At 34.4% G+C, this 24,251-nt stretch overlaps 1 protein-coding gene, 2 long non-coding RNA genes and 1 pseudogene across 5 annotated transcripts; 2 read left to right on the forward strand and 2 right to left on the reverse strand.

Annotated features, from left to right (window-relative positions):
• Positions 1 to 4,030: 4,030 nt before the first annotated feature.
• LOC104707415 (dirigent protein 13 pseudogene) lies at positions 4,031 to 4,591 on the forward strand (annotated as a pseudogene).
• An 8,074-nt stretch (positions 4,592 to 12,665) lies between these two features.
• Positions 12,666 to 13,583, reverse strand: LOC104709652 (uncharacterized). Its single transcript, XM_010426226.1, has 2 exons — positions 12,861 to 13,583; positions 12,666 to 12,761 (listed from the first exon to the last, which is right to left on the reverse strand). The coding sequence occupies exons 1-2, from the start codon at positions 13,581 to 13,583 to the stop codon at positions 12,666 to 12,668; spliced, it is 819 nt and encodes a 272-aa protein (XP_010424528.1).
• A 4,750-nt stretch (positions 13,584 to 18,333) lies between these two features.
• LOC104707416 (uncharacterized) lies at positions 18,334 to 19,599 on the forward strand. Of its 2 annotated transcripts, XR_015564592.1 has the most exons (4): positions 18,334 to 18,511; positions 18,593 to 18,669; positions 18,766 to 18,886; positions 19,288 to 19,599. It is a non-coding gene; the product is annotated as an uncharacterized LOC104707416 (long non-coding RNA). The 2 variants fall into 2 exon arrangements; XR_754645.2 differs by lacking the exon at positions 19,288 to 19,599 and having other exon boundaries at positions 18,374 to 18,511; positions 18,766 to 19,275.
• A 1,905-nt stretch (positions 19,600 to 21,504) lies between these two features.
• Positions 21,505 to 24,243, reverse strand: LOC104707418 (uncharacterized). 2 transcript variants are annotated; one of them, XR_754646.3, is made up of 5 exons: positions 23,488 to 24,243; positions 22,316 to 22,368; positions 21,972 to 22,043; positions 21,828 to 21,859; positions 21,505 to 21,741 (listed from the first exon to the last, which is right to left on the reverse strand). It is a non-coding gene; the product is annotated as an uncharacterized LOC104707418 (long non-coding RNA). The 2 variants fall into 2 exon arrangements; XR_015564451.1 differs by lacking the exon at positions 22,316 to 22,368 and having other exon boundaries at positions 23,488 to 24,242.
• Between the last annotated feature and the right edge of the window lie 8 nt (positions 24,244 to 24,251).

The following is a 24,251-nucleotide window of genomic DNA, read 5'->3' on the forward strand; positions in this document are numbered from 1 at the left end:
CCATTTTTTAAAAAAGTCACTTCAAGCATTTCAAAAGGCTAATGCACGAAAAAAAAAAAAAAGGCTAATGCAAGAGTGGCTTAGATTTGTTTAGGTTCCTTATACCTAATCATTTGATTCTCAGATACCTTCTTGCTTTTATTTTTTTGAGCAAGGACTATCAAAGGCATTGTAGTCAATACAATCTATTTTCATTAATGGAAATTCACATATTATCAAAAAATACACATACATTTCAAAGCCTATCTGCAATATACACTAATAGTTCAACAATAATAATCTATATAATAATAACAATCTCAATAAATGCGACCAACAGTTGTGTTTTTTCAATCGTACCTTTTGGATATTTTCTGAAAAGTCGTGATAGATCATTGAACGTTATTTATGAAAAGCTACAACTGTTCACTGTAAAGTTGTGTTGATTGGAATATTCGTATCTTTTGAAATCTATATATATTTGTCTGTTTAAACTGTTTTCATTTTTTTTTGCCATGACACAAAATCAACTAAAATTTCAATCTCAACGATTTATTCATTTTTCTAAATTATTTTCTAACATTTATTCTTTTAAAAGTCAAGAAACTCCTCTAATTCTTGATTTAACAAAAGATTTTTGGAATAATGAATCTAATTTACATCTTTTAGTTAATTTTAAATATAAAAGTTTAATAAAAATACCTAGAGTGTTTTTCCAAGAGTTAGATAGATTACATAGTGAGTTTTTAGATTTGACTTTTCAATATGGTAACAATCCGAATAAATGCCACCAAAGGTTGTGTTTTTCAATCGTACCTTTTGGATAATCTTCCAAAAAATCTGTAGAAAATTTAAATTATGTGTTTAACAAAAAATTGCGATTATTCATTGTAACGATTTTTTGTAAAGTTGCAACTGCTCATTGTAGAGCTGTGTCTATTCGAATATTCATATCTTTTGAAATCTATATATTTGTCTGTTTGAACTGTTTTTATTTTTTTGCCATGACACAAAATAATATAAAATTTCAATCTCAACGTTTTTTACAGATCTCTAGATTATTCTCTAGCATTCATTCTTTTAAAAGTAAGAAATTCCTCCAATTCTTCATTTTAACAAAAAAATTTTGGAATGATGAATCTAATTTACAACTTTTAGTTAATTTTATATTAAAAAATTAATGAAAATACCTATATATAATAGCAATCCGAATAAATGCCACCAAAGATGTGTTTTTTCAATCGTACTTTTTGGATAATTTTCCAAAAAAATCTGTACAAAATTGAAATTGTGTGTTTTACACAAAGTTGCGATTGTTCATTGTAACGGTTTTTTTGTAAAGTTGCAACTGTTTATTGTAGAGTTGTGTCTATTCGAATATTCGTATCTTTTGAAATATATATATTTGTCTGTTTGAACTGTTTTTCATTTTTTTTGTCATGACACCAAATAATATAAAATTTCAATCTCAACCGTTTTTACAGCTCTCTAAATTATTCTCTAGCATTCATTCTTTTAAAAGTAAAGAGATTCCTCCAATTCTTGATTTAACAAAATATTTTTGGAATGATGAATCTAATTTACAACTTTTAGTTAATTTTATACCTAGAGTCTTTTTTGAAGAGTTAAATGGATTATATAATAAGCTTTTGGATTTGACTTTTGAATATGGTAATAAAGAGTTTGTAGGTATAATCAAGTGCACACACAACAGTTGCAATTTTTCGTAGTACCTTTTCGTAAAAAAAATATTTTTATTCATTTTTTTTAAAAATTCAAACGGTTGTATCTGTTCATTGTAGAGTTGTGTCTTTTCACTATATTTTATTTATATTTTTTTCATCACAACTTTTCATTTTAATATATGTGTCTATTTAAATAGTCATGCTTTTTGAACTCTCTTTATATTTGTCTCTTCATCACTAACTAAAAAGTTCGTTGAAACAAATTTTCCATGTTATGTTGAGTCTAGATAATTGAATATATTCTATAATCTAACTAAAATATTAGAAATGATTATAGCAATAGAGAAATTTTATACAACATATTATTGAATTTACAGTTGTGTCTATTTATCTTAACTTTCCGTTAAAAATATATTTTAATATTTAAAAATAATAATAACAATCTGAATAAATAAAAACAACAGTTGAGACTTTTCGTAGTACTTTTTTGTAAAAAAATTGGTTTTATTTGTTCTTTTTAAAAAACTCAAACAGTTGTATTTGTTCACTGTAGAGTTGTTTCTTTTGAACTCTACATCAATAACTAACAAATCATTGTTGTTGAAACAAATTTTTTATGTTATGTTAAATCTAAATAATTTGAATAATAATATCTAATATTCAATGTTATTCTATAATCTAACTAAAATTTTAGAAATGAATATAGTAATATAGAAATTTAATAAAACTAAATATAGAATTTACAGTTGTATCTATTTATCATCACTTTTCGTTAAAAACTATTTTAATATTTAAAGTTCATTTTGTTTTGTTCTTAATAGTTGTGTATTTTAATTTTAATTTTCCATTAATACTGTTTCACTCATTATTAAATATATTTTTAATTATAGTTATTTAATAGAAAATTACATTACTCATTATAACCATTAGTTCAATATTCTCAGTAAGGATCACTTCGTCATAATGATTTTTTTTAGTTATAGCTCTCTTTACCATAATTCTTCATAAAAATATCTTATATTTATAATACTTTAAACAATATGTTTTGCAAAGTTGCGTTTATTCTACATAATATTTTTTGTTATAAGTTTTCATTTTGATGATTGTGTTTTTAGTAACAGTTTATGTATTCAAACTATTCTATTACATTGAAATAATTTCATAATGTATATTTTTAAATTTTAAATTTAAATTGTTTTTTTTCTAAAATACTTCCCCCGCGACATCGCGGAGGGTATGAGTCCTAGTAATAATAATAATAATAATAATAATAATAATAATAATAATAATAATAATAATAATAATAATAATAATAATAATAATAATAATAATAATAATAATAATAATAATAATAATAATAATAATAATAATAATAATAACAATAATAATAATGTGGTGTTATTGAATGATCCACATGATTTTGAAACAAAATTTAAAACCGTAAAACATCAACTAATTTGACAAAAACATTAACTTCTAAAAAACCATAACTACCGATGAAACGATGGAGTAATAATTATTCAACTAGATTAAGACCCGTGCTACAACACGGGTTGAAATTCTCTTTATTTATATTATAATTTTAGAATAAAATATAATTTATATGATTGTTTTTAAAAGTTTTTTTGGATAAAACATTATGCAATAAAATCATATGCTAAATATGATGGCTTGAAAAGAACATCTATTTTGTAAGTTTTATATTGTTAATTTTGTAATTTCATGTATGAGAAATGGTTATGTTTGTTGTTTGTTTTTATTTTAATTTTTGAACATGTTTGGTGAAAGTTTTTTGATATGACCCGTGCTTAGATAAGATTTTATTTTCAACTGCACAATAATATTTTGGAAATCACGATTAAGTGTGATAGATTGCCAAGATTTTATTCCTTTTTACGCCTAAAAGTATATTTTTATGTCTAACAGTATATATTTTGTAACAATACATGGAATACTAAATATTTTATTTTGGAAATTATATAAATCATTGAAATATTCTCTTTAAGAGGATTTTTTGGGATATTCCTTAAGTGTATTCACATAGCCTATAGATTGACCAATTGATCTATAATTTTTTTTTGTAATCAACTTATATTTAATCTATAACATATTTTGTAACCAACTTATAAAAATTATATAGTCTACAGAAAAAAATTGTGTATTTCCGTTTTATTATATAGGGATCATTCACGTCATTTTGAAATCTCCACTCATAGGTGTCATTCTCTTTTTTTTTTTTTTTTTTTATGCCCAAAAAATGATAGCACGTGAACTATATTATGACTATAAATGAAGGTCCCCAAAGCCCTCTTTCATACTCACAAAATCGATAACACTTGCTCATATTTCTACCTAACACTCTAACTATGGCAAAACAAATCTACAAACAAGTATTCACATCCTTCATCTTCTTGTCTGTCTTATTTAACCAATCCAATACCGTCTCATCTTTCCGACACCCAGCAAAACCAAGCAAGCGTTTCGTCTTCCACCTCCATAACGTTGCTTACGATGGTAATAACACGGCTAATGCCACGTCAGCAACAATCGTGAACCCTATTGGACTAGCTAGGAGACTTTAGTTTCGGGAATTTTATAATCATGGACAACCCTATTGCACTATCTCTCGAAACCAGTGGCTCGTGTTCAAGGCTTCTTCTTCTACCACGGTAAGTCGAAATTTGACACTTGGCTTTCTTGGACGTCCGGCTTTCTTGGTCAGTAGTATTCAATTCAACAAAACACAAAGGGACATTGAACATAATGGGTGAAAATCCGTTTATGGAGCCGACCAGAGACTTACCGATCGTTGGTGGGACTGGTGACTTCATCATGACTCGTGGGATTGCTACGTTCACGACCGATCTCACTCGTGGGATTTCCGTATCAAAATGGATATTAAACTCTATGATGAATGTTACTATTAGAGTTACTAGTAATACATTTCTTGTGCTTGATGTTTCTGAGTTGATAATCTTGTTCCGATGTGTGTTTGTTGGCATTTTATTGCTTTTCTGTGTTTATGTTGTTCCAAGTTCCAACAAATGCTGTATTCAAATCTGTTTGCAACGGGGCCTCTTAATAAAACAGTCTCTTGTTTTACCAAGTTTTAAACATGTAAGGTGTCAAGGGAAATATGTTCTTATGTTGTGTTTGAAACTTTGGGAAATTGGAAACATGTTTCCAAAAATATGATATTTGATGGGCCGTAACATACTACTCCATCCAAAGAGCATGTTGTGATATGATTTTGGGAACTAAATATTGAAGGCGAGATTAGGCCCACAAGAGTATTATGCTTTTTAAAGAAATCTAACAAATGTGCCATGTACAGTGAAAAAACTTATGAAATCTGTCATATACGCTAAAGCCTTTCGAAATCTGCCATGTCGATGGCATTGGGTGTGAGTTTAATTACCCAATTGACTTTGGGAGTTAACTGTAGTAAATAATTTAAAGTAACTCTTATGTAAACTAACTCATATGTAAAACTCAATCACCGTCCTCTTCTTCTTCTCCGGTAATCGCTATTCCTCACGTGTCTCTCCGTTTCCGACGTTGCCACCGTTTGCTGTTACTCTACTAAGTCAATTTTTCTGCGGATACCGCCAGTCGTAAGTAAGACAAAATCTCCTTTGTGAGTTATTTCCGGCGGAAATCACTTCGCCTTCTCGGCTATGAGTTTCTCTACTTTCTTGGCCGTCGTTGGAGGGTAATTTTCCGATTTTACTGCCGTCATATATATATATATATATAGATACTTACTTGTAAAAATTGATTGACTTATAATCTCTTTCAATTATTTCACAGTCCTCCTTGAGGCGGTCCAACAGATGCCTCTGATTCCGTCAACGACACAACCGAAGCCGATTATCAGCTTGTCCCCACCGTAGGGTAAGCGTATTCAAAATTTTATTTTGAAATCTAGTGGACCACATCGGACTAGGTTTTCCTGATATTGTGGACCAGATCTGTAAATATCGATTATGTTGTCCACTGTTTCCTTATATTACGAATGTGGACGACACTTATGTCTTTTTAAGTTGTCCACCATAACATGTCTACCGTAAGTTTTATTTTCTTTGTGGTCCACCGTTTTCCTTTTGACTAGATTGTAGTTGTCTACCGTCTTTTACCTAGTGGACCACATCGGACTAGGTTTTCCTGATATTGTGGAACAGATCTATAAATATCGATTATGTTGTCCACTGTTTCCTTATATTACGAATGTGGACGACACTTCTGTCTTTTTAAGTTGTCCACCATAACATGTCTACCGTAAGTTTTATTTTCTTTGTGGTCCACCGTTTCCTTTTGACTAGATTGTAGTTGTCTACCTTCTTTTACATATTGTCTATTATTTGATTGTAGTTGTCTACCGTGTTTTACATTATGTCTATCACATAGTCTTATTTTACTGATGTCTACCAGTCAATTGTTGTCCTCTTTTTCACCAACATTATTGTCCTTCATAAAAGTTGTCCTCCCGAGTATACGTTGTTTAAAGTAACCTGAACCCCACACCGATAGTCTTACAGAGTAATGACGAAACGTTGCCTCCTCGGCTATTCGCAACTGATCGCTATCCTCAGAAAGGACGTATTAACTCTTACTCGAAACCAGAGTATCTCCTTGACATTGTTGAAGTCTTGGATGGGACGAAAGAGTTTGATTGGCTTAAGTCGTCTTCCTTTGGTTGTTTGTTCCCCCTACCAGTAAGGAAGAGTTCGATGTCAGGGAAACTGTTCCATCAAATACTTTGTCGATCGATTCTTACTAAGAAGAGACATGAGCTCTGGTTCATTTTTGGCGGTCATCCCATACGCTTTTCCCTGAAAGAGTTTGCTTTTGTCACTGGTCTGAACTGCGACCAATTGCCAAGTCAAAATGAAATTGCCAAATTGCAGAATCTGGGGGAAGGTGATGAACCTTATTGTAAGTCTCTTTTAGGACCTAACAACTCATATACTATACAAGAGATTGTTAATATGTTGAAACTAGACAAGAGGATGCCAAAGTCAAAGAAAATGGATGGCGCAAGGAGGTTGCAATTGGCGCTAATTGTAATTGTTGAGGGTATATTGCTTTGCGACTCATCTACTGTTAGAGCTTCGAAAATAATTGTGGAGATGGTGAAAGATGTAGAAGCATTTGCCAAATATCCGTGGGGGCGTCTGTCATTTGGCAAGACAATAGAAATTGTGAAAAAGTCGACTGTGTTGACAAACTAGTTGACAAATTTAACCAGTCACATACAGCAACTCACGGGCTTACACTTTCCTTCCAACTATTGATTTTTCATGTTATTCCCCTCCTGGAAAAGTACCTTCCAGAAGCAACGGATGAGTTGAGGTTTACGGATCGTTCAGTCCTCCAACTCACCATGCTTAAGACCTTCCACAATTCCACAATTTCTCAAACCGAGATTGATCCTACTGTAAGTTTTATAATATATTCCACCATTTAAATTAAATATTTAATTTGTTTGGTATATAAGTTGGTGATAATTTTTCCAAACGCAGCTTCAAGTTCAAAGCATATTACCCTCTACAGACCGGAACTTTGACATTCATGATTACTCTTGGAGTGATGAGGTTGATGATGTTAGAGTGGATTACATTTTGGGTAAACTTGAAGATGGACATAGTTTTCGGAAAGAGGACTGGCATGGTGGGTTTGCACAGTTGCCTATGCTAAGTACCACTTTCGTTGAGAAACCCAAAAAAGTTGCACTAGGTAGAATTAGCACCCCCAAAGGAAGAGGCAAAACCAAAAAGGCAAATATCAAGGTTGCAAACCCACAAATTCTGGATGGTGATTTAGGTAATATGCTTCTAGATGGGTTAACTGCTGAAGAACTTTTGGAGGAGGTCGACCGTAGAAATGATGCAGCTATTGCGAAGATAGAGTTAAAGCTTGAGTTGGAGAGGGGTGCACTGAGAGACGAAATAGTTGATGATGTTCTGAAAACCCTAAGGGAGAAAGGTGTATTTGATTATTGTGGTCCTATTACCCAGTCGGAGCTGAGAAGTCATATTAACAAGTCCTCATGGTCAATACGAGGAGACGGATCAGTGAAAATCCCACGAGCAGATGAGGTATGTTATGTATGAGGCGGGTGGATTAGCGGGTGTAATGCTGTGTTATGGAAACCCGCCTAGAATAACATTAACTTTTTTTTTTGTTTTTGGTGGTTCAAAGGTAATCCTGCAAACCATTGGGGAGTGCTCAGGAAACTCTGCTACTGAAAAAGGTGCCGGTTTTGGGCGTGAAGGTGTAGAGGATGAGTTAAATCAGGGGGATGTCGATTTGGCACTAGACCACGGTTATAATGGATGCGACAAAGGTGACGAAGGTGGTAAAGGTGGCAAAGGTGACGAAGGTGGCAAAGCTGGCGGAGGTGACCCACGTGGAATAGCTTACCAAGATGACAAACATGAACAAGATGGAGAGGGTGATGCCGAAGGTAAGCGACAAACTGACGGAGTTAGAGTATTGGAAGATTTTGGCAGAGAAGATGTTGGCGGAGATAGTGATGAGGGACAAGGAGTTGGTGGAGATAGTGATGAGGGAGAAAGTATTGGTGGAGATACTGATGTGGGAGAAAAGGATGGTGGAGATAGTGATCAGGGAGAAGAGGATGATGTAGCGGGGGATCATGTGGAAGATGATGATGGAGAAGAGGATGATGGAGAAGGTGATGATGTAGGAGGGGAAGATGGAGAAGAGGATGATGGAGAAGAAGAAGATGGAGAAGATGATGATGGAGAAGAGGATGATGGAGAAGTTGATCCTCACAAGCACGCCGAGGACGAACAGTTATCGACAGTACATGCTGGCGAGGTATTTAGCTACATGGAAGTTCTAAACATAATTTATATTGATCGTTTGCTGAAGTCCTGATGGTTGGAAATTTTTATTGCAGCGAAAGAAAAGGAAGCCATGTAATGAGTTAGACGACCTTACCCCTCTTCCCGCCAAAAGAGCTAGGACGAAGACTAGAAGGTTTGGTTTCTCATCAGGATGCTCGAAAGAAAAGGCACATGTGCACGAATCTGAAGCACATGCGTACATTACCTTCCGGCCCGTGGAAGCACATATTAAGATGAAATTTTTAGCAAAGCTAGCATCTTATCGGAAGAAGTAAGTTACAATAGATCAACTATCTGGTCAGATGGATTCGTCTGATCTCAATATTTTGTGGATTTCAGGGAGTACATCGTTGGTGGTCATAGGGTGAAAAGCAACTTTTTTGAATGCATATACAAACCGCAAAACTGGGTTGATAGTTCAGTAAGTAATTGCCTGACATGCTCTGTATTTCTTACTCGCTATTGCCATCAGACTTCATATCTAATACCAATATTTTCAGCATGTTGAAGCCATGTTGACCATTTTGTGGAGAAGATTGGGTGACTCATTTCTTCAGTCAAGGGTTGCGGTGCTGGATACCTGGTTTTAACAAACACTGGCTCTTGATTACAGTCATACCAGAAGACAAAAAAGAAGTCGACTTTTGTTTGGAACAGTGTCATTAAGAACTATATTAGAGGTGTAGTCCCGAGTCGGTCAGCGAGGATGGCTTGGTTTATTGACGTCGACACTGTCTACGTACCTTTGAATTGGGGAAAGGGTCAGTGGGTTGCAGCGGCTATAGATCTGAGGTTGGGACATGTATTCATCCTTGATCCCCTTATCATAAAGAATGATTCGAGAAAGCTTCCGCGACACATGAAACCGATCGTTGAAATGCTTCCTATCGCAATCAGGGATTTTGTGAAGAAGGAAAGTATTACCTGTCACGTACCTAATGTCTTTGCGTATGAGAGGGTCATTGATGTTTACCAAAATGATCGGACCAGAGAATGTGGCCCTCTGACCGTGAAGTTTATAGAGTTACACGCGCAAGGATTGGGGTTGGATGGATTGACAGTTGAGATTGTGGACGAGATGCGGATGTGATTTGCTGTTGATGTTTACGACGAATTTGTACTCAGCCTACGTGGCTGATCGCGTACACATTTCTATGCAACCTATTTCTCTTATTAACCTAAGTAACTACTTCTATGGTTTTGTAAAACTTATAGCTATTCTTATTCATCTAAGTTTATTTTTTAGATTTTGTTGTCTTTTGGTTACTATAATGCTTTGCTACTCATACAAAATGTGTTTCTGTACCTAGTACTATGGATAACGACCTGTGTTAATTAACGTAGTACTGTGTTAGGTTAGAAATTTATTGAAACTTAAAACCACACGTAATATCACACTACCTCCCAACCAACTTGTCATTTATAAGGGTGCTTTTATACCTACTAATGTCTCTTCTTATATTTAGTATTTACACTATTATTCAGAGCTTACACTTCAACCATGACGAACCTCCTTACCATCCCACACCATCTAGCTATATACATTGTTAGCCTCCTCGCAAAGGTAGGATTCCAGCACCTAGGTCCTCTTATTGCTTCTGGTCCGGATGGTATGCGACTTGCGTTTGATGAGGGCGTTTTGAGAGAAGCCTCAATACTCCTTATTGACGACAATCCAATTGTTGTCAATAATGGATCTCTGTTTCGTCCTTTCTTCGAACGTACCATTATGGCTAAAAACCCTACGACAATGTATTTAGTGGCTATAAGATTCATTGTCAGATATGGCGACTACCGTGAAGCCATACCCTTTCTTTCATACAAGTGGAGCTTGCTCTTCAGTAATAAGCATCCATCCTCATCCATGACTTTCACTGTAACCCTTTTGATGTTATGTGTTGGGGAAACACTAGAGGGAGTTGCCCTAATGACAAAGTTCAGGAGTTCGTTCCTTGATGAGGACGCAATAGATGTCGTCGCACAAATGGTTTTCTATGATATGATTACAGTTGGTGGACAATCCGCACATGGGCGAGTTAAAGGATTGTTAAAGTTACAAAGGAGAATTCCTACCAACCCTGACGTTTGCGCGAAGTGTTGTCCATGCAACAGGTGCCCGACATGCTACACTTGGTGGCGATGCCAAAGGTTTAAACAATTGTTCCTAATACCTTAAACAATGGTTGTTGTCCATCAGTTGTAAAAGTTCCTTAATGTTGTCCTTTTTTTATGTGTTGTCTGTTTTAATAACTTGTCTACCTAATTTCGATTTACCCATCAGTTCTATAAGTTGCTTAATGTTGTCCTTCGTTTTATGTGTTTTCCGTTTTAATAACTTTTCTACCTAATTTCGATATTGTCTACATTAATGTTGTCCTTCTTTTATGTGTTGTCCGTTTTAATAACTAGTCTACCTAATTTCGATTTACCCATCAGTTCTATAAGTTGCTTAATATTGTCCTTCGTTTTATGTGTTTTCTGTTTTAATAACTTGTCTACCTAATTTCGATATTATCTATCACAAGCAGTGGGCTCCTCAAACCCACTTGTTACCACTGTTTACTTACATCAAAAGTCAAATATCCCTTAGCGTGTTGTCAGACGGCACAGTTTTGGATTTTTATTTTTTTTAATAATGAGATAACTCGCCATTAAGTCTCTTTTAAACCTAATCACACAGTGGTGCCCGAAACCACAAATACCAAAGGAAATTACAGAGAAAAATAAAGAGATGGGGCAGTATAGCTACAGCCAACCCTCGTCCTCATCTGCCTCCTCCGCCTCCTCAATCAAATCCCGCGACCGTCGAAACGGAAAGTTTGGGATCCCTAAAAATGTACATGTGGGGGTGCTATCATGCTGGAACCAGACACGAACCACGGCGGCGGCCGCTTGTTCTACAAGTGTGAAAATTATTTTTTAAGCCTCTCTATCATTACATAAAAATATTCCTCCGGCTGATTGTCATAGTGTGTAATCATAGATCTAACATTAATATCTTCTGGGATAATTTTTTTTTCTGGTGACGCAAAAGGACGGTGATTTTCATCTCGTCAAGTCCTGGGAAAATGCTGTGGTAGATGAAATTCACGACCTCCATATGAAGATCCTCGAGCAAGAAGACCGCATTGCGTACCTCACTTTAGGGCCTGATGGCGACACCATCGAACCTTCCATGATGTGGGCCCAAGTTAAATTCATGGGAGAAGAAATTAGGGAATTGAAACACCTTCTCCGCCCAACCATTGACGGCTACACGAAACTCCTAGATGAGGTGAAGGGGTATAATGAAACCCGGCGCTTGAACTATTCTGGGTTAGCCTTGGGTCCCAAATCTCTTCTAGTCGCCGTTCCCATTGTGTTTCTTCTCTTTCTTCTTGTGGCGTTCGTGTATTATGTCTCAAAGTAGTCCACTGTAAGTTTTGGACAAGTGTAGTCTTCTTGCCCACTTATTTAAACATGTTTTGTCTACCTACGTGTGTTAACGTCTACGTAGAATGTTGTCCTTGTTAAAAGGATATTTTGTCTATCTAGAATATTTTCCATGTATGATAGGATTTTAACTTGTCCACCATGGTATGGTAGTTTGTTCTTCGGCCAATAAATGACCTCCCAATGTTGTCCTTCATGATTGTTCTTCGCCCAATAAATATTGTCCTCCAGAATGTTTTTTATGTGGACATTAGACAAAATTAATGTCTAACATATGTTGTCCATCAACCAAGACTATTATAAACATCATGCAAGTACGTTGTCCAACGACCAAGACTATTTTATGTGGACATTAAATAAAATTAATGGTTCTAACATATGTTGTTCATCGATCAATAATATTATAAACATCATGACGTTGTCCACCAAGACAATACTATTATAAACATCATGACGTTGTCCATCGACCAATAATATTATAAACATCATGACGAAGTCCATCGACCAAAACTATTACAATCGTGTAAACGTCCCACAATTACAACCATCACAACAAAACCGTGAACATAAAGACTTAGTTTTTTTTGCTTCTACGCAAGCCAAACATGCTACTACTGTTAAGGTGGTCCATATAAAATTTAAAAACCCCCGAAATACATATTGTTCTTTAAAATGGCAGCCACCCCTACCTACCCTTTCATATAAGAGTGGAGCATGTCTTCCTGTTGTGGCCAACTTTGAAACATCTACCACATTTGCGGATTTTCTTCTGCTTTCCTCTTTTTTGCTTGCCCTGTTAAACACTGATTATAACATGTTAGATTTTTAGTATACAATAAGCGTTTAGTATACAATAAGCGTCTGAAGTATAGAGAGAATTTACACTACTTACGTGATGCCCTTCCCCCTGAGATGGTATCTTTTTTTTACATGGTCTTCCACCACCTCTTTTTGTGTTTGGTGGATTCACATCCACCTCCGTACATGTTTCTGTGACATCCGTGTCTTTCTCATTAGGGACTGGCATAATTATACCCTTGTACTTGTTGGTCCACGGACCTACAAAATAGCTTTCATCAACGAACGTGTACTTATCAACTCCCCGAACTTGTGAGGCTTCCAAAGCGTGACAACAAGGAATCTTGAGCACGTCAAACATCCTGCAGGTACATGTTTTATTCTCCAAATCCACTGTAAACACACAACCGATTCCGTCGTTATCTTGATATATCCAATCACTGGCGGATGATACAGCACAATCCACCGACTCTTCTAAATGGTCTATCAACATGTCCTCTATTTCTGGTGTACATCTTGTCTTCGTTTTACGTGCTTTTGTCCTCCTACACCAAAACCACCTCATCAACATAGCCCTAATGAATTCTACCATCGAAACAGTAGGGTAATCCACCGCCGTAACCATTGCTTCGTTCAGGGACTCAAAGATGTTGCTACTCATTACATTGTACCGATTTCTAGAGAAGTGAAAAAGAGTCCAATGAGACAAACCAATTTCTCTAAGATAGACCGCACAAGCTGGCTTCCGATTCTCAATTTCTTTCCACCAGTACTCAAAATCACCTATTGTGTATGCCCTTGCAGCTTTTGAAACCATGCTAGCAAGTGCAGAGTGGATAAACCTTGCCGAGTGCAGAGTAAAATGGATGCATGTCTGTCTGATACAAATACCAAATCTTCTTCGTCAGGAACAAACTGTTGTAAATGTTTAAAAAACCATACCCAACCACTATCATTCTCCACTTCGACTACTCCAAAAGCGAGGGGGGAAGATCTGCATATTCCCATCTTGGCCACTTACAGCAACCAAACATCCTTTGTATTTACCTTTCATAGTTGTGCCGTCAATGACAATAACTTTTCTCACATACTTAAACCCGCTGATGGACGCACCTAACGCAAAAAATAAATATTTAATTTGGACAAAATCCTTATTGTCGCTTTATCCCTATACTTAGACCTCGACGAACCATCACATCTATGTTTCAAGCATACAGTCTTGATTTCCACATTGAGTGAATTTGGGTGGTTGGTTGCAAATACTCGCCAACCACAGTTCTTGTCCACGCATGTTGCAATGACCCGGCCTTTGTCGGACTTCCAAATTCTAAATTTAATAGCCTTTTCATGGCATATACACATAGTGCTTCTCGAAGGGCTCCCTTGCTTTCAAAAATTTGACCTATATAAATTGAATCTTCTGCTCTTTTAAGGTCCATGTTTCTCTCCTGGCGTGGAACACCTTTGACATTATCATGAAATGGTGGAGAATCTGCCAACAGCAAGGGGTCATGAACGTCAAGTATTGAAGATCTAGCTCTCTCAAACTCCTCATCCCCAATGCTGACCTGGCTACCTGTTCTTGGGTGTTCTTCCAAAAGAGGATCATTGCCTAAACCCTGCCTAAACACATCTAATTCATCACCCATCCTCAAACCACTGTTTCCTATAGTCGTCTCTCCTTCAACAGGCACAACACCCTCCATTGTACCCGTTCTTAAGTAAGGATCCCAGTTAAGTGGATAATCATTGTTAATTCTCTCACTCCACTCGTCGAAATTGTAATCTGGCTCATCATCAGAAATGCAAACAGAACCTTCTGCATCCCTCAAATCTTCATCATTAGTAAATGTATTCGATGACCTAACTTCCACTTCTACCATGCTGTCTTCCGTCGACAAGTCGGTCTGTGACGCATGAATTTCACCTGTCCTCTCAACGCATAAATCTATCACAGCGTTACTCATGTTGGACCTTAAAGAACATACCATCATATTACTCATCGGCCTGTTTGGACGACCTTCGCATTGTCCACCATCATTCTCCAATATTGTCGCGGTGGACGACAACCTTGTAGACATATAGTCGTCCATCATAGTTGACGGTCTTTCTTGTTCTTTATCGTGCGACTTTAGCCATTCTTGTCCAATAGCTACACCGTCAACTCTTTCACCTTTTTCCTGTGCTTCTAATCCCTCCACATACGTTATCAGGACATCATCCGGAAGACCTTCTTCTTCCACCCCGCACACATCAGCCTCCCCAACTTCCTTAACTGTAACGTACAACCTCATCCCAACAAATTGACTATTTCTCCTTTTCAATAGCGCCAACTCCACATCGTTGCTTACTAAAACAAGGGCATTTTCCCATTACTTAATGGCCCCGTTTCACCTGAAGAATCACAACAAGTCAAAACAACGCTACACTCCTTCTTTAAACGAAAAACGGTTTTTATGCATGTTTCAAACTCCCGAAAAGATGTGGCAATTCCATATGACACACATCTTCCCATTTCCCCATGGGCAGGGAAAATTTTCCATTCTCCAGTTTCACAACATTACCATTCGCCACGAAGGGCACAGACGGTTTCTTCCATGTCTTAAACCCTAAGCACTACCAAAAACCAGGAAAATTTTTTCAAAAAATACACTTTTATATAAGTCCCACGATATTAATTGAGAGAAAGTTATACATCTCCCCAACCACCATCATTTATGGCGGACGACTATACCTTATATGCCTGCCTCGGAGGACAACACGTAAAGCTTTCCGTCGAATTTTTGTCCACCACAACCATACAAATACTCAGGACGGTCGTCTCCTAAAAAATCACCTCCAACTCTTTAGAGAACTGGATCCTCTGCAAATTATTCAACAAACACCCTATTATCCAACCCATTGGCATTAACTACACGTCTTGTCAATCGCTAATGAGGCCGCTCAACACCCACATTTCATCCCGCCAATTTGGAGGGTCTATTAGTAATTCATACCATTCGCTTACTTTTGTCCACATTGTATCTTGTCCACGAACTTATGTTTGGTTGACAAATTCAAATAAGATTACTTAAAGTCCACCAAATTTACACTTCATCTATAATTAAATTTGTCCACATTAGCTAGACATTGATTCTCGGGAAATTGTCCACGTATTCTTAACAATGTCTCGAGTGCCGCGTAAACTCGCTCAGCTTCTCACCACGCGCCCTTTTCAACTCGCTCAGCTTCTCAACACGCGCCCGTCCCCTCTCTTCGTGCCGCCGTCGAACTAAAGTAATCAGGAAGGTAATCTAGTAAAACTTATACTGCCATGTTTACTGAATATGGCAGATTAGAAAATGTTTCGACAATATGGCACATTGAAAAACAATTACCAAAAATATGGCATAAATGGCAAAAATCCCTTTTTAAAAGGTAATACAAATTTTGGTCAAAAAACTTGACTAGATCAAATCTGTCGTTCTTCTACATTTTTGAAAGTTCATTTCCACCTGATTATAAGTAAATTCTATTAGAAAAAAGAGATCTAACTTTGGAATGATGTCCACGATTGCATGATTTCGGGATCGGATTAGACAAAATAATCACACGGTATAACATCCCTACTCATTGTAAAGATTCAAACCAGGCTGCAACCAGTAGTAGGGTTCCATTTCGTATAAGCTTTCTAAGGCCATCATTATAGGGAGAACATCAAGGGTGTTCTAAGCCCAAAAAAATTAGAAAAATAATGAATAGTGGGTTTAGAACACTTTTTTAGTTCTTGATGTAGAACTGATATTGGCTTAGTTCTAAGCTGATGTGGCAAGCTGTGAATGGATACAATTTTTTGCAAATAATTTTTCACAAATTAAAAAAAGATTTGATTGAGAATATATGGAATAAATTTGGACATTAAACTATGTATTCATTAAATAAAATGTTTGTGTGCTTTAATTAAGTAATATGTTTGTTTGTTTTTTTTTATCTTTTTTTTGTTTCATAAAAATTTGGTATTGTATTTTGAATTTTAGTAAAAGTTTTATAAGTTTGCAATTTAAATATTATTTATAAATTTTTTATAAATGTAATATGTTTAAAATTATTATATTATTAAATCTTATGATCTTAAACATGTTTTCCCAATAACAAACTTCTTAACAAAAGATCTAAAGTAATGATTTTACATTATTTTCATAATATTTTTACTCTAAAAACACCCAAAATGTTCATTATAATGTCCTAAAAGACTATCTTAAAAGTTAAAGCGGACAGGTGCATAATATTCATTGATTGGTTTATTGACGTGTCCCACTTTTTTGTTTCTTAAATATTTATTTTTCTTATTATACAGTACTATATTATTATTTCTTGACAATAGAACAAGTGAAATGACTCATTTCTTATTATTTGGTAAAAGGATTTCTTATTATTTGCAGCAGAACTAATAGTAAAATCACTTTATGCGTTTTACATGTTCTCTCTAAAAGCCAAGTAACTTAGTAGTAGTGCACATAGGAGTAAGGATTTCATGGAAATATTCATTTTTTGTATGAAGTTCTTTTGAAAAAAAATGATTAAAAAGAGAAATGGCCAATAGAAAATAGACAAACAGACAGCAAAAATAAAGAGATTGGTCGTGGACTCGGGGTCCCTTGCACGCACTCTAGGACCTTTGATTGGTTTTGCAATCTAGATTAATAATTGTAATTGTAAATAGTTATTTAATAAATAAAAAAGTGTTTTAACATTATTACCCTCCAATAATTGTAACCGGAGCAGTCGATTAAAAGAGAATGCGTGGAGCATAATTGGTGGCAATCTACTCAGGAGTACTATTGTCTCCCACTTAAAACAAAATGTTACACGTCCTTAAAGAATCTTAAATAAATTATGGTGACAACAAGAACTACTACTAATCTGTTTTGATTTTTGTTTTTCTTAATTCAAAACTTAATTTGAGATCAGAAAGATTAATATTATGTGATAGAGGTGGTTTAGCTAGTGTAGCGTACAAGCAAGCTACACCACACACAGAGTTTCAAATTCATCAATAGTAATATGTTTTGGTTTCTAATTAATTCGAGATAGATCCAAGTTTTACTATTTCGGGACAAAAACTCATTTCGTCCCATATATGAAATGTTTTTACATCTCATAATTGTGGTTTTAATACCCTTTTGAGATTATATATATTAGTCCAACATATAAAGAAATATGTAAAAGATACGGCTGGGAAAAAAAATCTTACTCGAATACCTAATTCGAAACCCGATCCCAAATAACTGGTTCATGGTTGGGTTCGGGTATACCTAAATAATTCTATTGGGTTCTATATTGCTAAACCCATGGGTTTGGATTCGGGTTTGGGTAATATCCGCTATCCAAACAGGTATCCATAAAACCCAAAAATATAGAATTATCTACAATATTAATAATATTTAGCACTGGTATAATTTAATTATCCAAAATTGTAATTATAATTTTGAATATATCAATTATTTTAATACTCTAAATACCTAAAATAATTAAAATATCCACAAAATATTTGTTAAATACGTCAAAATTTATTTTCTTTTGATATCAAAAACAAATTAGAAGCATCACTCATAGAACAAGCAGTTAGCTTAACCCCATCAGTGACATTTCCACTACTCATTAAACATGATGATAGAGGGATCTTCTTCAAAACAGTGATTGTACACTTTATCAGCTACGGGGCTGAATGCTTCTACCACTGCTGCCAATCTATCTAAAGAGAAGGTCAGTTGGGTTTTCTTAGTTTATATACAAACTTCCAACATTGTTGTATTGGATCCGATGAGTTTGAAATCTGAAATGCAGGACCAGATGTTTGCCTCCTGTAGATTTTCTAGAAGACAATGTAGGCAATGAAGCTCTTTGCATTGCTGCAAACACTGGTAAAATTATATCTTCTGGCACTGCAAGTTTTAAATTCTTTTATTTTTTTTCACTGCCACGACTAACAACCGAGGATTTTTTTTTTCTTTTTGTAGAACGTGATGGAAGTATCATAACATGTGATACAAAATCATGGAAACAAAAAGAGTCAAAGCCTATAAAAAACAAATCTATATTAACCTTTAATGTCTCAGCTGACGTGAAGCTGCTTGCGATGTAAGTTTATCTTTCTTCTCACTTTTGGGACCAACAGATAAAAGTGATATTATTTTTTAGTCATGATTTTTCTTTATGCTGAGGAACCCTTGAAGGAGATGATGTTATGTTACTTGACATACCTTAACAAGTCAGAGAGGTATCAAACATACCTCAAGTGTGTATTCGTCTAAATCCTCTGCTTCACCAGCTCTGATATTGATTAGGCATAAAGAAACACTACGGGAATTGTTTATCTATATTTCATTAGAGTCTAGCCATTTCAATCGTATGAGACTGCTTGCCTTAGTGACTAAAATATTGTCACCTTATTCCTTTTCGTTGTTACTTACATGTACCTCAATATTTTTAAACCAATATCACAGCAAGAGTTTTTAGAATGGCAATAACTTTTGGTTTAGTTATCTGGTCTCATGGGCGTGAATCCCGGTTTCTTCGCGGGTCACAGGCGGATAAGGATAAGAAGAAGACGAAGGTATAGAAGAATCAGTAAGAGACATGTCGAATGGATGAGATTAAGAAGAAATAGAGAAGAAGGAAGGAAGAGATAATGTGTGGTTTTAGTTTTTTTTTGGGTAAATATACTTTTATCTTACGTACTTTTTTTTGGTGAGTCTAAGCATTGTCATTTTTCCTTTTTTAAGTAACCACCACTTTGGTTTCTCCATTATAATCTTCATTTGGTAATATATAATTTGGAAATTTATAATAAATTGTGTCATAACAATTAACAAATTTTCCCAGCAATTTTATGAAGGATGAATATTTTATGCTTTATTTATGAATTTACTCCACATTTTAAACTAAGTATATAGCTTAAACTTAAAAATAGTAATAAATTAATAAAAATTAAAACTCCATAAATCAATATATTTTCTTGGTCCCAAATTTTTTTAATGGTTATGCTTAAGAATCGATAAATTAATAACTCCATAAATGAACTCTATACATTAACACTTTTTACAAAATCATGAATAAGTTTTATACTAACCAAAAGTGAGAGATGCTCTAGATAACATATTATATACACATACTTTTAATCCATTAATTAAAAGTTTATAAAAGTAAACAATTAGTATAACTCATATAAAAAAAAACAACTTACTTTTATTTTCATTGCACACATAAACTATATATGCTAAAGTGTTAGATTATTTATATATGAAACTAACAAAAATAGAAAGCCAAATTATATTGTACTGATATTATTGAAAAACTACAATATAATTAAAATACTACTATCTCTACAATGGAAAAAAAAAACATTTCTCGACGATTTAAATATTTAATGAACTGTGTGATATCTCTCCTATCTTATAAAAAATCCACGATATACACCTAAAACATAGAATTGGATACTACATAATATATAGATGCAAAATACCATACATTTAGAAAATACAAAAATAAGTTACATATATAGGTAATGTACTAACCAAAATACATTTTGCATTTTTTAAAACAAATTTAGTCATGCGATGTACCGCGGTGAATATCTAGTTAAATTCATATTCAGAATTCGTACCAGTTAAGTAAAGAACACTACATGAAAAAAAAACAAATATAGTAACAAAAAGGTGCTATTACTATTTCGGGACAAAAACTCATTTAGTCCCATATACGAAATTTTTTTACATCTCATAATTGTGGTTTTAATACCCATTTGAGATTATATATTTTAGTCCAACATATAAAGAAATATTTAAAAGAAACGGCTGAGAAAAAAAATCTTACTCGAATACCTAATTCGAAACCCGATCCCAAATGACTGGTTCAGGGTTGGGTTCGGGTATACCTAAATAATTCTATTGGGTTCTATATTGCTAAACCCATGGGTTTGGATTCGGGTTTGGGTAATATCCGCTATCCAAACAGGTATCCATAAAACCCAAAAATATAGAATTATCTACAATATTAATAATATTTAGCACTGGTATAATTCAATTATCCAAAATTGTAATTATAATTTTGAATATATCAATTATTTTAATACCTAAATACCTAAAATAATTAAAATATCCACAAAATATTTGTTACATACGTCAAAATTTAGTTAAAATTATTTAAATTTAACTAATTTTAAGAATTTTTTTGGTACCCGGTAGTTCGAGTAGTAATCGGGTTCTAAAATTTGTAATCCAAACCAACACAAACCCGAGAGTATCCAAACTAAACTCAAACCGAAACTCTAAAATTACCCAACGGATTCTATTTTCCTAAACCGGTTTATCCAAATACGAACGGTTAATATCCCAGCCCGAACAGATTATTCACATACTCAGGCCTAGTAAGAGAGATATTGTGATTTGAACTTATGAGAATTGCCTATAATATCATTAACTTTTATAATTCAAACTTATAATAGTTTAGTTTTCTATTTGTTTTTAGTTCGTGTTAGACAAAAAGAATAGTTGGATTTGTTTTTGTTATAAATAAGAACATTTTTAAAAAAATAGTAACCAAAATGGGATATATGTCTATTTTGAGACAAAATGGTTTATATATTTTATTCCCATAGATAAGGAAATATGTTTCTTCCAAAAAAAATAAGAAGAAGGAAATATGTAAGCGATTCAAACCCACGCGTACTAATTGGAGTAGAAGTGAAGAATTCTAAGTTTGGCTAAACAAACATTTACTTTCATATTTTTATAGTATTATGTTTGATATGTCACAAACGAAAAAAAAACAAACAAAGATAGTAAAGGAGAAATCGTTCTTTCTTTTTGATTGGCATCAGCCTCTAGGAACCAGCTGCATCTTAGACCTCGGTGGCAGTAAATTTGTGTGCTTCCGAAGCGGTCTCGTCGTTGGTCTTTGGTGTCACTTGTATGGTTTCCAACCATTATCTTAATCTGCAACAATTTCAAACCCAAAAGAATGTCACTAAAAGTATGCAGTTTATGAAACCTCATATTAAAATAACAAAACTCACGTTTACCTTATGAACCATCCTTATGTTGATGTTAACACCTTTGTTGTTCAACACCAAATAAGACACAAATTCTTGAATTAAAAAAGAAAGATAATGGTTTACATAAAAATTGATGCATGGTAAAAAGAAAGAATTGAGTAATTAACTTACTCTTCTCTGTTGCGAGTCCATCACTCCATTCTTCTTAAAGATCTCAAAAGATTGTTACCATAGTTGTGATTGCTAAATACAGAAAGGTAGATCATACATATTACACGTAAAAAAAAAGAGAAACAGATCTAAATACATATCATATGACATGATTATGTTATAATAAGGAGTGTTTTACCAAATAATTTAGCAATCAGTTCTAATCGCAAATGATAATGATGGATGAGTTATAAACTAACACAAAGAACAAAAGCTAATTATTAAAACCACAGTAGTAATGAAGAAAAATAATTAAAAACTAATTATGTTGTTGGTTCGTAAGATATTGCATAAGTGTAATTAACCTTCAGAAGCTGTAATCAATTGTCTTATTCACTTCAAGATTCATTTTTATTCTCTGTAAACAAACAACATAAAATTATATAACGTTAGTAAGATACAATTGATTATAAAATCTATCTAATATAGAAACTTACAACTTCATCATAAGAACAATTTAGAAAGGGTTCTCCTAAGTGTGTAGTGTATTGTTTCTGCATATGGAGTATCTTCACGCTAACACGTGAAGATGTATTGAAATGTTTGACGATTTTACTGCTAGTTGCTGGTGCTTCATATTTTATATTAAATCTCTATTGAGAGTATTTTTTGGTTCTTGAGAAGTGATCTGATAGTTTTTGGTGAATTGATAGTGATACATTATATAGATCACTAATTCACACGATGACCATTATTTATAGGATAGGTTCGTCGGTTTCAGAATTTTCTTTAGAATTTATTATCCTAATTTTTTTATATATTCAAATGAAACCCTATATTTTCTGAATAAAATTCGTAACAACAAATTTTTGTAAGTTCCTAAATTTACGATGATTTGAATATTATGTGAATAACTACTTTGAAGAGTTTCTAAACTTTAAATTTCAAATTTTAGATTTTAATGTGTTAGGAATTAATAGATTTAGTAAAAATAGAAATATCGTAAAGTTAATCGAAGTATATATAGATAAATATACAATCTTGATTTGCATATTAGGTAATATTCTTTTTAATTTGGAATTTTGAGTTTATGATTAGTATCTAAACGAATTTATATATGATTAGATTTTTAAAATCGCCATATAAAAGATTTAGGGAATTACATATCATTATTGTTGTTATTGTTATGGTAAGTACTAATTATGCGGAATGTGTAATTCATTATTTTTGTTTTTGAATTTAAAGATTCATAACATTATAATTGTTGGTGGAGATTAGTTCCTATTTTTGTGTTTTGTAGAATTAATTCTGTTTTCATAAAATTATGTATTCAGTTTTATATTATCCCTATACGCAAACCTCAATTATTGGAATATATCAGTTTCTACAGCCAATCAAACTAGAGGCAGGGGAAACTTGTAGGGTTGTACTCAATCCACTAATAGGGGTTCTAAAAGACTTCCAGCACAGATATGTATCGAAATCAAGCCGAGAATCTCTATCTACCAGGGTTCTATGATGGGAATTGGGTTCAAACCTGAATCGAGAAGACAGAGAGGGATTTGGTCTGGTCTGGTTTGTGGAAAATAGATTTCCTCGGGTGAAGCGGCAGATCAGGGAGGTTAAGAGCTGAACAACAATCTAAGACGACCAGGGATGCAGAGGGAGGGGAAGGGGATGCCAGAGTTAAAGCTTTGTCCGTCAAAATCTCACTCAGTTCTGGCGTCAAAACAGAGCTCCATTCCAACATCAACCATGTAAGCCACTTGGTGATGGGGTATGAACCCAAGGAGAGCGGAGGTGATACGGATGACTTCAAAGAGAGCCGGTAAGATAGGCGGAAAGCAGGACACACATGGTGCCCAAAGATCTCAGATTTGTTATTGGACAGTTGGGGTCTCGAGAGAATCACCTCTTCAAGACGAACCACCGGATGAGCTGAGGAGGAGAAGAGGGATTGAAGCTGACGCATGGCCGGAGTAGCTTGACAGACCGATGAACCTCTGGTGGATTCGAGAGCAGACCAGAGCAGGGTTTGGGAGCAGAGAAGAGAACGACGATGGCAAATCAGTGGCCCAGCGGCGCCGATCTAATTCGACACCGCCGGGAGAAGAGTTCTCGGGGGTTGTGCCAGAGAGTTCTCTCCTTGTATGAACTATCCTCTTTGAGGACCTAAGTTTTAATGAAACTTGTTTGACAAAAAAAAAAGGATATATGTTATGTTTTTTTTTTTTTTTTTTTTTTATATGTCTAAGTGTGCTTTCCAATTAGTAGTGTAGATGCTACATTTTTCTATAACTT

Source organism: Camelina sativa, chromosome 8 (assembly GCF_030686135.1).
Source record: "Camelina sativa cultivar CO46 ecotype springtype chromosome 8, ASM3068613v1".
NCBI lineage: Eukaryota > Viridiplantae > Streptophyta > Magnoliopsida > Brassicales > Brassicaceae > Camelina > Camelina sativa.

Excerpts from the sequence above, each read along its gene's own strand:
- LOC104709652 (XM_010426226.1), bottom strand. The coding sequence starts at position 13,583 with ATGGTTTCAAAAGCTGCAAGGGCATACACAATAGGTGATTTTGAGTAC. Across the intron at positions 12,762-12,860 it reads CTCAGGGGGAAGGGCATCAC|GGCAAGCAAAAAAGAGGAAA; the intron begins GTAAGTAGTGTA and ends AGTGTTTAACAG.